The sequence below is a fragment of the Ranitomeya imitator genome, chromosome 4 (assembly GCF_032444005.1).
Source record: "Ranitomeya imitator isolate aRanImi1 chromosome 4, aRanImi1.pri, whole genome shotgun sequence".
NCBI lineage: Eukaryota > Metazoa > Chordata > Amphibia > Anura > Dendrobatidae > Ranitomeya > Ranitomeya imitator.
The window spans coordinates 670,255,792-670,270,596 of NC_091285.1; the positions used below are offsets into that span (position 1 = coordinate 670,255,792).

The window sequence follows — 14,805 nt, forward strand, 5'->3', positions numbered from 1 at the left end:
AATCTTACAAACCTGACAATTGTATTTTCTTTGACAGGGCTAGTAACAGCGATTTGGATTAGCAGCAGTATATATATATATATATATATATATATATATATATATATATTCCACATTCTGCTCTCCTTACAACACCTTTTTGTGAACATTTTAACATTTACAGATGGTTTTATTTTGAATCTGATTTCTCCTGTAACTTGGGCTGGTATGTTAGCCCTGGTTACAGTGGAAATGCAGCCTCCTGGTTGGATAGCAGAGCCAGTCTGATTCTTCCCACTCTTTTCATAAAATATTACAGACCCAGATTTGGAATAGATTCAATGGCGTCATTACAAAGGGTTGATATGTGAAGATAACCTCGGATCAGGAGCCCTATGCGGTCATATGAAGGCGTCTTCTGCTTCGGACCTTCCTCCCCTTTCCATAACTTGTGCTGTTCGTGTAGTGCTCGGCCGAATGGTTGATATCATATTACTTTTTCCCCTGAAGCTTTTTTATTTTAAGGAATTTAATAGACTAATCACAGATATAACCAAACAGAAGAATTTGTCATAAATTGTATTAACGAAGTATAAATCAGCAGGCGATGGTTTGGCACCTTACACAAAGGCACAATCCGTCTTCTTTTTCCAGGGAGGGAAATACATTTCCGCCCCCACTTGTAACTTGCAGTCTCCATGTATACAGCAGCGGGACGCTCCTCCGATCACTTTCCTCTCATGACGGCAACGTGAGCAGCAGTATCAGTACAATAAAGAGAATGACGACCAGGGTGATGATGGCGCACCACTGCCGGCGGTCTGTGAAGGAGAGAAACGCCTGCCGTTACTCCACACTGATAGAACATGTATAGGGCTCAATGTTCTCCCTGTTACCGGCCATTTTAGATGGGTACAAGGGCGAGTGAAATCTTATCCGCACTCTGGCGGCAGAATTTATTTTAATCAAATTTGAGAAAAGACAAATATTTTTTTTGACAATTTCTTCGCTTTACAATTTTCTTTGTCCATCTGTTTTCCCTCATTAAAAATATATATATTTTCAGCTGAGCTTCGAGCCGTGCCAGCACCTCTTCATCCGTCCTCGTCCGGCTTCTTTCAGAGGTCCAAACATGGACACTCGTCTGACCTTCCCTGAACTCTTCCGAGCTTCCGGAGTGCAGAAACATAGAAGCCGAACATACAGCTCTTCATCGGGAGGACTGAGAACAGGCCTAAGCTACAAGTCAGTAGTAACTGCGGACTTGTGAATCCTCACATCGCACACACTGCACGCTGCCAGGATTCTCTGGGGCGGCGCAAGTATGGGATTTACATACATGCGGTCACATACCGACTAGACTGTAACTGGCCTTTATCACTGCAAGGCCGCGAATGTCTAGTTGGAATGTGGTTGGAATGTGGCCGGAATGTTGCAAACCGCATGCTTGCGGTCACATGACCGCTTGCTCCTGGCACTGAAGAATCAACACACTGGATTCACAAGTCTGCAGTCTCAGATGTGTAGATTAAGGCTGGATAACCACTTTAATAGGGGGTCTGTCACTTTAAGTGTTGGGAGCTCACACCTCCCGATACACATGCGAGAAGCACTGAAGGACGCCTTTAAAGCCCTATTATCTACCGCCGTAAGAAAGGCTTACCACTGGTCATGTGCGATACTTTGGCCATTCTCTTGAGAACTGTGTCCATGCGACTTTGAGTATTGTCCATCTCGTAAGAAAACTCATCGAGCATCCTAAGTAAGAGAGGGAAGGAGCGTCAGATATCATTACGACGTGTGTGTACATAATATGAGTGCACGACGGTGACGTACACGGCCTGCTCGTCCAGTTCATCTCCGATCTTCCCCGACATGTTCTTCAGAACCCGGATACTGCCCGATACTAACTCCAGCTCCGCGTCCTGCTCGTCCATAATCAGCTGCAGAGGTAATACATACAGGTCATACACGTGTAATGCCCCATGTCGTCCGCAGGTGGCGCTCACACCGCTGTAGGTGTCATTACGACCCCATGCACTTGGGGAGACGCATGCACGATCGACCATTAGAAAACAAAATGTGCACAATATTTGCTGATTGTGCAGGTGTGGCGGGGGTCATATCCATCAGCATTAGGGCGCAATCAGATGACTGGAAAAATCAAACCGTAATGGACGGACTGGCCGGCGGCTCTCCTGACCCGAGCGTTTCAATGAAGCGTCCTTGTAGGGACATGAGAGCCGCCAGCCAGTCCTGACTGCGCCTTTACTCGCCTACCTCTGAAATTTTAAGTGCTGTGGCTCCGGTGGTCACAGACCAACTTCTCCATCACTCGTGTGACCGCTGCAGACAATCATACGCTGTACATGCCAACATGATCTCTGATGCCAGTGATTGGCTGCAGCGTTCACGAGGCTAATGAATTGACCATTTGGAATTATAGGACATGATAAGGATATTCCCCCGTCCTGGAGACACCGTACTCTTCCCCCACCCCCGGATAATAATGGAGGGCAGACCTGCTGCTGGGCTTGCTGCTCCTCGACGTAGCGCGAGTTTCCAGAGACGATCTCATCGTCCAATCGAGAGAAGCGGTCGGAGGTCAGAGGGGTAGAGACGCCCAACGCCTGAGAGTGAAGAGACCACGGGTGAGAGCACGGCACATTATATAAAGTGATTCCCCCCCCCATAGGGAGACCTCCGTACCTCTCGGTTCTTCCGCTCCGTGAAGGCCTGAGCTCTGGGACTGGAGATGTGATCCCTCATTTCCTAAAATTACACACACGTCACTAACATATGACAGCGGCACAGACTCCACGGCCGCCACAACACGGCGCAGCTTCTATGTCCCGGACTGGAAAGACCGGGTAGGCACCATTTTTTTTTTCTTTTTTACAAGTATCATTGAGCGAAGGATTTCTTTTTTTTTTTTCCCGGAGGGCATGACTTATAATTTTGGATATCATTTACTGCACTGAAAATCGAAAAGAAAATAATCCAAAAAGTGGTGAAACAAAACAGTTCCGCCATTGTTTTTTTTTAGGATTCATTTTTATAGCAAGTAAAAACGTCCAAGTTCCGCAATTCTCCAGATCAGTGCGATTACGGCAATACCAAACTTGAGTAGGTTTTAATTATTTTAGTCTTTTTTTTTTAATTCTTAACATTTCTTTAAAAAAAACAAACAAAAAAAACTTCACAATATTTTTGTGTTGCCGTTTTCTGAGATCTGTCACTTTTTTTTTTTAGTTTTCTGTTGACGGAGCTCTGCGCGGAGTTGTAGTTTTTATTGGCACCATTTTGGTCGCATTTTGGTGCAATTTTCTAGTTTTATTTTTTCTTCTGTACGGGTGAAATCATTTTTAATATGATAAATCAGACGTTTGCCGATGAACCAAAACCTGAATAAGTTTAGATTTTAATTTTATTTTTTTTAATGGGGAAAAGGGTTGAAAAATTGTTATAGTTTAATATTTTTAAATCTTTTTTTGGTTATTGTAGACTGTACATTATCGGCCTTTTGGGAGACTCGAACTTATGATCGTTTCTTCTAAAAACTATAATTTTTCAGTAGGCAGTGAAAATTAGTGTCACCCTTGTGTCGGGGCTTCACAGAAGCCCCAAGATGGGGGCCGTATACAGGTCCCCGGCTGCCACCTAAACCCATCGACACCCTGCGAATAGGCCGATGGCTGCTCGAAATGACGCTCCACTGGGATTATTCCGCTTAAAGGGGTTTTCCACTCTCAGGATAATGCTGTAAAATACCTAAAATAACAAATGGGGGCTAATCACCCGCCCAGGGTCCAGCGGCTGCCCCCCCACCGCTTCTCCGGACTTCACGCTTTGACGTCACATCATCACTGTAGCAAGATCGTGAGCTCAGCGTCTGCGCCGAGGTAGACAACACAAGCGGTCAAGAATAGCGATTGGCTGCAGCGGTGCCGTCACGTCACTACTGCAGCAAAATACTGAGACCAGCAGTTTTGCCTAGGTAGACAGAAGGAGCCACTGAGGTAAGAGATTGGCTGCAGCGGTGATGTCACGTCACTACTGTAGCAAAGTACTAAGACCAGTAGTTGTGACCTCATTGATTGTCTGCAGCAGTGAAGCTAAATCACTGCTGCAGCGGTGGGAACCTGGGGAAGATCTTTTTTATGTTAGGTATTTTACCGTGTTTTCTGAAAGTGGAAAACCCCTTTAAACGCTGCAGTCAGAGACAGACGTGAGAGGAGCAGCCCTGTCTGGCAGGTGCTGGCAGTATGGCACAGTCGGCAGCTAACCTGTGTGGCGCGGACTCTGCTCCTCACCTGGCTTCACCCCCCCTAGCACTCAACACAGGACGCTGCATCGCGGGAAGGGGTTAATACAGAAAAGTTTAGATGTCACCTTTAAAGAACTCCGCGTCTTCTCCACAAAGTCTCTCCTCTCGGTTAGTTCGGCCTCCGATATCTTAAACTTCTTCTGGTTCGATTCGACGATGCCCAAGATACGAGTAAAGGAAAAAAACTCAATGGGGGGGGGGAGGGAGGGAGGGGGGGGGGGGGGGGTAACACGGAACTATGGTGTCAGGATACTGATGGTCTCCTCCAAGTCCTCCAGGTCCCACTCGATGCTTCTCAGGGAGTTTCGGAGTTCGTTGGTCGTCCAATCAAACTCCTCGGCGCTGGTCATGTGATCCTCCTGCAGGAGCTCGCACCATCGCTGGTACAGACCCCGGCTGGTGTTCAGGGCCTTCTGCACCTCCCTGAGGAAGAAGAGGGAATATACGATGGGCCATGTAACCATGACAACAAATACTCAGGAAGCAATGTATCTTTCCATTAGAGCAGTGGGGGGAGGCTCCTGCTGCAGCCAGCGCCATTCTTCTGTGGGGATCAGTAGACAGTGAGATTGCTACGGCTATAGGGGCGATTATCACCGGCACCACGCTCACCGAGCAGATACTCACCCCCGAACGACCGAGAACGGATCCTCCAGAGACATGGCGGACGCTCTCTTCTTCGTTACTGAGGACTATTATTACTTTATGTATCCAGATCTGGGACGTACCCCTCCATAAAGCACTCAGCCCCTAGAAATAGGTCTCACAGGGGGGGAGAGAAGCAAATACGTCAACACACAGCCCCTAGGCAGACGGCTCCTTTAAGATTTAAAGGGGTAGCCTTAAAAATCAAAGTTATAAAGTAAAAACGTCCACTTAAAGCCTAACTACTGACTAACCACACAGAACAAATCATAGAGAGCCCCCAGAGTATTGCAGCCCCCAAAACAGCCGGGTGCACAGTGTCCAATGTAGGCTTATTATGGCAGAGTTTTGGGGGTTTCCTCAGCCCCCTCCCACTGCTGTCGGCTCAGCAGCAGCGCTCCCCTCTCACTTGCCAACCTTCCTTCTTCCCACCCCAGACCCCACACCCCTAGAGGCTCCACTTCCCACGTGTTTCCGCTTCTGCCCGCTACGAATCATGGGAATTGTAGTACTTTCGGTACGCTCTGACGATAACCACGCCCACGTAGCGTGACGCCTATCCTATCACCCCGCCCACATCGCGGGAACGCCTTTCCCAAAACCCCGCCCTCATCGACAACTCGCTTTTCCTATAACCCCGCCCACATTGAGAACCCGCCTCTTCTGTAACCCCGCCCACAGCTATTAGTGGCGGGAAGTCGTCGAGTGACGCAGTTATTTTTGTGTGAAGAAGGTTGTGAGGTAAAATTTTCACCGTCTGTGGAAAATATTTCAGCGTTTGGTTTCTTATTGAAATTTAGAGGAAATAATAGCAGAAAACGTGTCGTTCTTTTCTAAGGGTCATTTTATAACATTTTTACTGATGAAAATCTCATTATGGGCCGATGGTGGCTTTTCTCACGCCTATGGTCAGGGTTTAGCGCCATTTTATTAATCTGTCGCGTGTCTGTAACCCATCTGCTCCAGCCATGGACATGTAGTCTCCTGGGGCGGCGCTCTCGTATCTCTCCGCTGAGCGCCAAGACCATTTTGTAAAAAACCTTTTTTTTTTAGGCCATCCTGAATCCATTCGCGCTGAGAACCATTTTCTTTTTTTTTTTTTTTTCGGTTTCATCCAAAATAACATAATTTTACTGTCAACGTAACTCTACAATGGCGAGTTGTAGTTCATTTTACCCAATAATGTGCTGAAAAACATTTAAAAAATCCAAGTAAAATGGCGTAAAAAACACTGACATTTTTTTCGTATGTTTTTGTGGCGTTTAGTGAACGTTAAGGCTATGTGCACACGTTCAGGATTTCTCGCAGAAAATTCCTGAGAAAAACCCGAAATTTTCTGCAAGAAATCTGCATGCGTTTTTGCCGCGTTTTTGATGCTTTTTTTTTCCAGACATTTCCCAATGCGTTTTGTAGTGGGAAATCCGCAAAAAAAAAACCCGCAAAATTAATGAACATGCTGCGTTTTTTTTACCGCGATGCGTTTTTTTTTCGCGGAAAAAAACGCATCATGTGCACTAAACATGCGGAATTCATTCTAAATGATGGGATGCTTATTGTATGTTGGTTTTTTTTGCGGTTTTATAGCGTTTTTATCGGGGAAAAAAACAGCAACGTGTGCACACAGCCTAAATGATGGGATGCTTATTGTATGCGTTTTTTTTTGCGGTTTTATAGCGTTTTTATCGGGAAAAAAACGCTAAAAAACAGCAACGTGTGCACACAGCCTGAAGATGACTGAAACCTGATTCTCCAGATCAGTGCGACTGCCGATCATCATCATTGGAAAAAAAAATCAAAACTTTGTAAAAATAAAAAAAAACACCTCAACTTACCAGGTAAAACAAAACCAATCAACTGAAAATGTAGAGTTTTTTTTATTTTTTTTTACAAACACTTTAGTTTTTCACTTGATTAGTTTTGTTACACCTGGTAAGTCAGGGTATTTTTTTGGCGGATTATTGGGGGCACCATTTTGGGGCACATACGAGTCTGATCACCTTTTATTTTATATAATATCGGGAGACACATTGGTCATAAAACAACAATTACAGCTTTTTTAAATTTTTTATTTAGGATTTACAGCATTCACCTTTTATATATAATCTAAAATGATTTAATATTTTACTCAATCTTTTACAGACTGCACCATACTAAAAAAAAAATAAAATTATGTTTGCATTGGGGAAATTTTTATCACATTTTCCCCCCCCCCCTCTTCATTTTCACTGTATTATTTAGTCTTTGTTGGACTTTTAAGGTTTGTCCGCACGTTCAGTAGTTTCTGCATCTCTTGGGAGCAAAAATGTACATTTTGCGTGCGTTTTTTTATACAGCACTGAATGCTTTTTTTTAACAAAAGATATTAACAGCAGCTGTCGCTGACACCAAGCCCTAAGTTTAGTAATGAAGAGGTGTTAGACACACACAAATTGCATGGGCTCCCATGTAATTTTCATAACCAGCAGAGGGAAAGCCAAAGGCTGATGTTAATATTCTGGGAAGGCGCCAATAGCCATAAAGGTTCCCAGGCTATTAAAATCAGCTCACAGTTTGTTTACCCAGAAAAAAATTAATGTAGGGTCCCTGTATAAAATCTGACCAGCAAAGGTTAGGCAGACAGCTGCAGGCTGATATTAATAGCTTGGAAAGGGGCCATGGATATTGTCCCCCTCCCAGGCTAAAAGCATCAGCTTATTGTTGCCCCAGAAATGGTGCATCCATAAGATGCTCCGATTCTGGCACTTAGCCTCACTCTTCCCACATTCCCTGGTGCAAGTGGGGTTGATGTCACCTTATAAAGAGGGAAAATAATGGGGGAAAATGTCAACTCACCATTGCAGCACGTTGCTGGATGAAGTAACATCTCCCGGAGCCGTCCTGGACGTCATCAAATAGAAAAGGATGGGGGAATAGAACCTGCAACAATGAAATAAAAAAAGGAAAGTAATATTTTTGTTAAAAAAAAGGCTTTTAGCTAAAACGCGTTGATTGTTCATCCCAGGTTGTGGTGACAAGGATCCATGTCTTTTTTTAATGTACTATTGCACCGAATAAAAGTTTTTCCTTACCTTTTATTTCATCGCTGGAGGTTCTCTTCCCCCACCCTTTTATACTCATGTCATCGCCTAATCCACTGAAGCGAACTTCTCCTATAAATTAATTAAAATAATAACAATATTCCTCACCTGTTTACGAGAAGATAATAATCCATAATGTCCCATGAAGAGCTTGATAACTTTGAGAGCGGTCAAAGTCATCAAAGCGGTGTGACTTAATTCGTGTCTGAGCAAAGGGTCTGAAGACTTATTACCATGTGATATTTCAGTTTTTCCTTTTTAGTAAATTTGCAAAAAATTCTTACATTTCTATATTTTCAGTCAAGATGGGGTATGGAGTGTACACTACTGAGAAAAAAAATTAACTTTTTTTAATTTACCAAATGGCTGCAATGAAACAGAGTGAAAAATTTAAAGGGGTCTGAATACTTTCTGTACCCATTGTAGAACAAAAAAACCTGACCAGCACCTCCATATAGTATGAACAAGTGCCTACTGCAATGAATACTGTACATAACTTGCAAAAAGGAGGAACGCAGCAGCACTCTGTAGAGACCAATATATATGCGAACACAAAATCTATCATAATTGCTGAGAAAACTAATAAAAAGTAAAAAAAAAAAGTGAACGTTCTTAGCGCATAAATTGCCAATTCATGTGAGCCCATCAACCGCGACAAGGTGACACTTCTCTGATGGTTCCTTTCATCTAATAAATGCCTTTCTTGTGCTAAAAAAGTCCACAGTGTGAATGGGCAAACATGCCTCTCCTGGGTTACAAACTTGCACATTAAAGTAAGCTGGTAGGGACCAGAGTTGATTATAAACACCCTTGAGCTGATGGGTGGGGTGCAGAGTCAGAAAGGAGAAGGTAACAACCTCCAATGGATAGCTGCATAGAATAAACCTGACCAGCACCTCCATATAGTATGAACAGTGTTGTGAATTCTGTGGCAGAGCTCCCTCCTGTGGTCACAAGTGGTACTTCGGCTGATTCTCTCTGTAAGCTTCCGTTGGTGGAGGGAAGTGGTACTGCGGCTTCTGAGTTTCCTCCCTCAGGTGATGTGGTGAGGTCGTTAGGTGCTGCTCTACTTAACTCCACCTAGTGCTTTCATCCTGGCTTCCTGTCAATGTTCCAGTATTGGACTTGTTTTCCTCCTGGATCGTTCCTGTGGCCTGCTGCTCTGCATAGCTAAGTTTTCCTTTGCTATTTTGTTTGCTTTTCTTCTGTCCAGCTTATCTATTTGTTTGCTGGAAGCTCTGGGACGCAGAGGGTGTACCTCCGTGCCGTTAGTTCGGTACGGAGGGTCTTTTTGCCCCCTTTGCGTGGTTTTTAGGGTTTTGTGTTGACCGCAAAGTTACCTTTCCTATCCTCGCTCTGTTCAGAAAGTCGGGCCTCACTTTGCTAAATCTATTTCATCTCTATGTTTGTCTTTTCATCTTACTCACAGTCATTATATGTGGGGGGCTGCCTTTTCCTTTGGGGTATTTCTCTGAGGCAAGGTAGGCTTATTTTCTATCTTCAGGCTAGCTAGTTTCTCAGGCTGCCTCTAGTGTTGTTGGATAGGATTAGGGATTGCGGTCAACAGAGTTCCCACGTCTCAGAGCTCGTTCTATGTTTTTGGATTATTGTCAGATCACTGTATGTGCTCTGACCTCTATGTTCACTGTGGTACTGAGTTGCCTAATCATAACAGAACAGATACCTGCTGCAATGAATACATAACTTGCAAAAAGGAGGAACACAGCAGCACTCTGTAGATACCTGTTACAGAACCCCCAGCACCAAGAATATGTTATGCTATATATCTATTATGTATAATAGGTTCAATGTGAAATGCATCAGTCCACAGGCTGCATCCCTGGGCAGAGGGGACAAGATATTCTCCTTCTGACCTCCCCCACCTTTGTAATTCCCACAGTAAATACCAGCAGGCTCCGGCCCCCTGCGGCTATTGTAATGTATGTCTGGCCTGTTTTTTTCTATTGGCCTGCCCTGTGTATCTGTGTTATATATTCTGTGTGTTGTAAATAAAGTGTGTTCTTTTAGACTGGAAATACCTGGAGTAGCAGTCAGCTTTTATATGCTCCCATGTAATCAAGAAATTCTAGCCAGCGTCCTTCATTCAGAATCCAGCAAAAGCAGAGTGGACCTCCTGAAACACGGGGGGTGCTGAAAGAGGTACTACAGCACAGTAGACCCTGTTACACTGGTGGCAGACAGCGGGATGTGATACCCCTTCTACAGGAGGAAAGGAATGAATGGAAGACAACTACCAGAAGTTAAAGAGGACTACACTAAAAGATCTGGTGGAAACCCGAGGGTTAATCGCCAGCAACAAAACAAAAGCGGATTTGATAGCAGCCATCATGGAACACGACAGTGCAGCACCCCCCAATGTGAATGTGGAGGAGACTGAATTCCAGAGGGAGGTAAAGAACAGACTGGCGTTCTATGGCCCAAACCCTGCAGTAGAGATCATACGAGAGGTGATGGCTGATGTGCGTACTGATCTGAAGGAAGAGATGGCCGAGCGGACCAGGATAGAGCAAACCAAGATGGAGATGGCAGAGCGGACCAAAGTAGAGCTGGCCAAGATGGAGATGGCAGAGCGGAGAGAGGAGAGTCAGCGAGCAAGGGGAGCTCTGGCCTCCGCCCAGGTACCTTCAACAGTAAGCCACAAAAAGTTCCAGTATAATGCCTTCTGACAGTTGGGGGAGGCAGAGGAAGACATTGATGGCTTTCTGCAGGACTTTGAGCGGCAGTGTGACTTTCATCAAGTGAAGCCGGAGGAACGGGTTCAAATTCTGGCCAGCAAGCTGACAGGCCGGGCAGCGGACGCCTATCGCATGGTATCTGATGAGTACTGTATGGACTATGAGCGGATCAAAGAAGTGATCTTGGCCCGGTATGCGCTGACACCAGAGGCATACCGCCAAAAGTTCCACGGATTTATAAAACGAGTAACCGATACCCACGCTGAATGGGCCTGTAAATTACGGCGGTCACTGCTACAGTGGGTACAAGGGAGCCAAGCAACCACTAAGGAGGACGTCCTCCAGCTCTTCTTGTTAGAACGATTCTTTAATGGACTAAACCCCGAGACACAGGAATGGCTTCAGGACAGGCGGCCAATGACTCTTGAGGAAGCCGCTCGTCTGGCCGATGAACATCATGACGCCAGGAGGCCTCAGTTGTCCGGATCAAAGATGGTCACGAGGCGTCCGCCCATGGACCTGGAGGGCCCCAAACCACCGAAGATTGTAGGGGGACCAGCTAGAAACCCGGCCTACTACAGTTCCCCAGGGGCGCGATGCCACACCTGCCGTCAGCTGGGCCACCTGCAAAGACAATGTCCCAACCGGACTTAGCATACCCAGTGGCCAAAGGCGGGAACAGCTACCTTCCGCCGGGCAGCTGTACACTGCTACCAAGGTGAAGCTGACCCGGCATTGGGGGCTACAACTAACCAAGGGGTGGAAGACATGGAGGAAGTGCTGCATGAAGTAGACCCCATGCAGGCAGCCCGGGCAGATAATCGGCAACAGCATCGACAGGTTGTGTGGGTTAATGGGAAACGCATGCAGGGACTAAGAGATTCCGGAGCAACTTTGACCCTTGTGAAGCCTCATCTCCTCCGGGACCAAGAGAAGACAGTGGCAGTCCGTGTAGCAGGGGGAGTCATACATCGACTGCCCACTGCCAGGATTCACCTGAACTGGGGAGTTAGGGATGGCCTTGTTGAGGTCGGCTTGATGGAGGATTTGCCTGCAGACGTTTTGCTGGCAAATTACTTGGGGCCCATGTTGTCTGCCTTCTCGGTTGCCCCTCTGGCTGAGACATATCCTGTGACCACCCGGAGACAAGCTCAAGCTGTGGAGGCGGAATCACACTCAGAGGAGGCCCAGGTAAGACATCCCAGCCCTACACGTATTCCCATAGCCAGACACATTTCTTGGGCCACCCCAGATGAATTTAAGAGGGAGTTACTTGAGGATCCTTCATTGGAGGGATATCGTGGGAAGGCACAGGAGGGGAGAGGGGTACTGGAAGGGGAACAGTTTATATGGAAGCAGGGACTCCTCTACCGGATCACAGAGCAGCACCACACAGGGACGAGCCCCACTATAAAACGACAGCTGGTAGTTCCCAAGAAGTATAGGAAGGAGTTACTGCGAATCTCTCATGACATACCCTTGGCTGGGCACTTCGGCGTCAGTCGCACCAGGCATCGTCTGACACAAAACTTCTTTTGGCCGGGGGTAACCTATGATGTTCGTCAATACTGCCAGACCTGTGACAGTTGCCAGTGCATTGGCAAGAGGGGAGATCGATGCAAGGCCAAATTATGCCCCCTCCCCATTGTGGAGGAACCATTTAGCCGAGTAGCGGTCGATCTGATAGGGCCGTTAGCCAAACCCAGTCCATCAGGGAAAAGGTATATATTGACAGTGGTAGATTATGCCACACGGTATCCAGAGGCGGTTGCGTTACCTAACGTACTGGCAGAGACGGTGGCGGCTGCCCTGCTCCAGGTTTTCTCACGGGTTGGATTTCCCTAGGAGATTATCTCAGACCAGGGTACCCAGTTTACAGCAGAGGTGACCAACCAACTGTGGAAGCTGTGCGGCGTAAAGTCCATAAGAAACGCCCCGTACCACCCGCAAACCAATGGGTTGTGTGAATGCTTTAATGGGACGTTAAAACAACTCATTGGGACTTTTTCCAGGACCTACAGGGACTGGGAGAAATTCTTGCCTCACCTCCTGTTTGCCTATCGAGAGGTGCCCCAAGAATCCACGGGGTTCTCCCCATTCCAACTGGTATAAGGGAGACGGGTAAGGGTACCCCTAGACTTAGTGCTAGAACACTGGGAAGGGGAGGGCATCATAGAAGGGGTTCCTATTGTACCCTATGTGCTGGAATTCCGGGACCGCCTACAGGAGCTGACCCAGGCTGTACGAGGGAACATGCAGGTGGCCCAGCGGCACCAGCGCGTATGGTACGATCGGAGGGCCAGAGAGCGCACCTTGGAAATAGGGCAGAAAGTCCTCAACAACTCCTCCGCCTGCTGTCTCTCTCGGGGACCTAAGTCTTCACCCCAGTGTACCTGGTCCCATGTTTTAGACTGAGTCCTCTCCCCTAAGACATCAGGCAAGGGAAGTCCGGCTAAATCCTCTGCTTCAGGTGCACAGATGGCCACTACCTCTTCAGGGCGCTCCCGATAGGGCTTCAGCATATTCACGTGGAACATGCAGATATCCCTGGGGTCGTCACAATCGGCGACATTATAGGTGGTGTCGGCTATTTTCCCCACTACCTGGTAGGGCCCCTGCCATGCAGCTTGGAACTTGTTCTGCCTAGTGGGCTCTAACACGATACGATACGATACGATACACTTTATTGATACCGTGGGAAATTATGGTATCACAGCAGCACAACTTAAATCATAAGAATCATAAAGGAATTACATAGTTGACATGACAGTGGAGTTGACAGAAGAACATTATACATTAAAATAGGACATACACAACAAGTGAACTGAAAGGTAGAGAAATAAGTAGACATTCACCTTGGTGGTTTAACCCTAATGTTATTGATGTACATTCCCATTGCAGTTGGCACAAACGATTTCCTATATTTTTCCTTCTTACACCTCAGAAGGAAAAATATAGGAAATCGTTTGTGCCAACTGTGTGGCATTGACCTGGTCTCTAATCTGAGCTGCTGTTAACCTGCGATTTCTGAGGCTGGTGACTCGGATAAACTTATCCTCAGAAGCAGAGGTGACTCTTGGTCTTCCTTTCCTTGGGCGGTCCTCATGTGATCCAGTTTCTTTGTAGCGCTTGATGGTTTTTGCAACTGCACTTGGGGACACTTTCAAAGTTTTTCCAATTTTTCAGACTAACTGACCTTCATTTCTTAAAGTAATGATGGCCACTCGTTTTTCTTTACTTAGCTGCTTTTTTCTTGCCATAGTACAAATTCTAACAGTCTATTCGGTAGAACTATCAGCTGTGTATCCACCAGACTTCTGCACAACACAACTGACGGTCTCAACCCCATTTATAAGGCAAGAAATCCCACTTATTAAACCTGACAGGGAACACCTGTGAAGTGAAAACCATTCCCGGTGACTACCTCTTGAAGCTCATCAAGAGAATGCCAAGAGTGTGCAAAGCAGTCATCAAAGCAAAAGGTGGCTATTTTGAAGAACCTAGAATTTAAGACATATTTTCAGTTGCTTGACTGTTGTGAATTCTGCTCTTGGGCTCCCTCCGGTGGTTATGAGTGGTAGTGCTGCTGTCTTTGGATCGCAGCATTTATCAGGTGTTTCCACTTTTTGCAATTTGGACTGGGCTATTTAGCCTTGCTTTATCCTTTAGTCAGTGCCAGCTGTCCATTGTTTTTTGGAGGATTCACATCCATACCTGGTCTCTCCTGTTTGCTGTTCTTTTCTAGAAAGATAAGTTCTGGCTTTGTTTTTGCTGTCCACAGGCTGTGGACCTTATAGTTCAGTGCATTTTCATGTTTTGTCTTGTCCAGCTTTGTCTGTGAAGGATTTTTGCAGCCAAGCTGTGTCTCCGGAGATGCAGATTTACCCTCCATGTCTTTAGTCAGATGTGGAGATTTGTATTTTCTGTGGTGGATATTTTCTATTGTTTTAATACTGACCGCATAGTACTCTGTCCTATTCTTTCTTTTTAGCTAGAATGGCCTCCTGTGCTAAATCCTGATTTCAGTCTGCGTATGTCTTTTCCCTCTCCTCTCACAGTCAATATTTGTGGGGGGCTGACT

General features: G+C 46.1%; 1 protein-coding gene across 1 annotated transcript; it reads right to left on the reverse strand.

Annotated features, from left to right (window-relative positions):
- Positions 1 to 471: 471 nt before the first annotated feature.
- STX10 (syntaxin 10) lies at positions 472 to 5,403 on the reverse strand. Its single transcript, XM_069767262.1, has 9 exons — positions 5,206 to 5,403; positions 4,934 to 5,068; positions 4,559 to 4,729; positions 4,372 to 4,465; positions 2,689 to 2,751; positions 2,502 to 2,609; positions 1,816 to 1,922; positions 1,643 to 1,737; positions 472 to 800 (listed from the first exon to the last, which is right to left on the reverse strand). Exons 2-9 carry the CDS (start codon positions 4,966 to 4,968, stop codon positions 718 to 720), a joined length of 756 nt encoding a protein of 251 aa, XP_069623363.1. The 5' UTR covers positions 4,969 to 5,068; positions 5,206 to 5,403; the 3' UTR covers positions 472 to 717.
- Between the last annotated feature and the right edge of the window lie 9,402 nt (positions 5,404 to 14,805).

Bases quoted from the DNA above. Each gene is read 5' to 3' on its own strand.
- STX10 (XM_069767262.1), bottom strand. From the start codon at position 4,968: ATGTCTCTGGAGGATCCGTTCTCGGTCGTTCGGGG. The intron at 4,730-4,933 runs GTGAGTATCTGC...CTTCTTCCTCAG, and splicing joins CCGTTCTCGGTCGTTCGGGG to GGAGGTGCAGAAGGCCCTGA. The intron at 2,610-2,688 runs GTACGGAGGTCT...CTTCACTCTCAG, and splicing joins CGGAGCGGAAGAACCGAGAG to GCGTTGGGCGTCTCTACCCC.